Source organism: Pyrgilauda ruficollis, unplaced genomic scaffold (genome assembly GCF_017590135.1).
Source record: "Pyrgilauda ruficollis isolate IOZ18807 unplaced genomic scaffold, ASM1759013v1 scaffold4047, whole genome shotgun sequence".
NCBI classification, from domain to species: Eukaryota; Metazoa; Chordata; class Aves; order Passeriformes; family Passeridae; genus Pyrgilauda; species Pyrgilauda ruficollis.
In genome coordinates, this window is record NW_024525543.1 from 1 (window position 1) to 1368 (window position 1368).

The 1368-nt window shown below is 52.6% G+C and overlaps 1 protein-coding gene across 1 annotated transcript; it reads left to right on the forward strand.

Moving 5' to 3' along the window:
- Window positions 1–3: 3 nt before the first annotated feature.
- On the forward strand, window positions 4–1365 carry LOC121358954 (E3 ubiquitin-protein ligase Topors-like; the record flags this gene model as incomplete). Its single annotated transcript, XM_041477551.1, has 1 exon — window positions 4–1365. A coding segment is annotated over one exon (1362 nt), but the record flags the coding sequence as incomplete, so codon positions are not given.
- Window positions 1366–1368: the final 3 nt, after the last annotated feature.

The window sequence follows — 1368 nt, forward strand, 5'->3', positions numbered from 1 at the left end:
CCAAAAGCCAGCACGAGCAAGCTGCCGACAGATGCGTCTCCCGACTCCAAATGCCCCATCTGCCTGGATAGATTTGACAACGTCGCATATCTAGATCGCTGCTTGCATAGGTTCTGCTTCCGCTGCGTCCAAGAATGGTCAAAAAACAAAGCAGAATGCCCGCTCTGCAAGCAACCCTTTTTTTCCATTTTCCATACGATTCGTGCTGAAGATGACTTCAAGGAGTACATACTCAGCCCTTTGGAAACAAGCTCTTTTGCCAGCCCCGATGGCCGGAGGTTTCGTTACCGCACTACCTTAACGAGGGAACGCCGCACGCGCGGTTCCCCTTCCCGGAGGATGCTGTCCCCTCCGGATAACGGGATGTTGTTTGAAGGGCTGTCGAGCGAGCCGATGCGACACAGACACAGAGAGATTCAGCAGATGATCAGGAGGCTGGCCTCAAGGAGAAAGGCTAGCGCGGAGGGCAGATCTCTGCGGCAGATTCAGGAGGAGGACATGATCACCTTCCGCAGGGCTCTGTACCGCACCGGCGTGCGCATCCGCAGCATTCAGGACGGCGGGCGATACCGAGAGATTTCGGCAGAGTTCTTCCGCCGCAACCCTGCTTGCCTTCACCGCTTGGTTCCTTGGTTGAAGCGAGAACTTACAGTCCTGTTTGGTGCCCACGGGTCTCTGATCAATATTGTGCAGCACATAATCATGAGTAACGTGACTAGATACGATCTGGAAAGTCAGGCCTTTGCTGATGATTTAAAGCCGTTTCTGCTGAATCGGACAGAACACTTCCTGCACGAATTCATCAGTTTTGCTCGCTGTCCTTTTAACTTAGAAGCGTACGATCAACACGCCAATTATGACTGTCCTGCACCATCATATGAGGAAGGAAGCCACTCAGACTCATCAATTATTACCATATCTCCAGATGTGGCGTACCCGCAAGGGCCAGAGAGTAGCTTGTCTGTTCCTGGTCTTGGTCAGGCCCCGTGGGATGATGAAACTCCAGGGCCTTCCTATTCCATTTCAGAAGAGGTTCGTGCAACCATAGCTTCTCCTCTGGAGTCATCGGAAAGTTCTGATGAGGACTCTGCCTCAGGGAGCCGAAGAGCCAAGCTGCAGACGGAGTTACAGGCCAATGCGGACTCAAACGACAGCGGCTCTTCCTCAGACAATTGCGTCATTGTCGGGTATGTTAAGCCCTTAGCTGAGAGGACACCAGAAGTGGTTGAGCTGTCCTCTGACTCTGAGGAGTCCATCAAGGAAGAGAAAAGGGAAGATGTCAAGAAACAGCGACCAGTCCAGTGTCACAGCTGGAGTGACAGTGAACCAAGCAGGAGCTTCTCACCACATTCCCCAACATATAGGGAA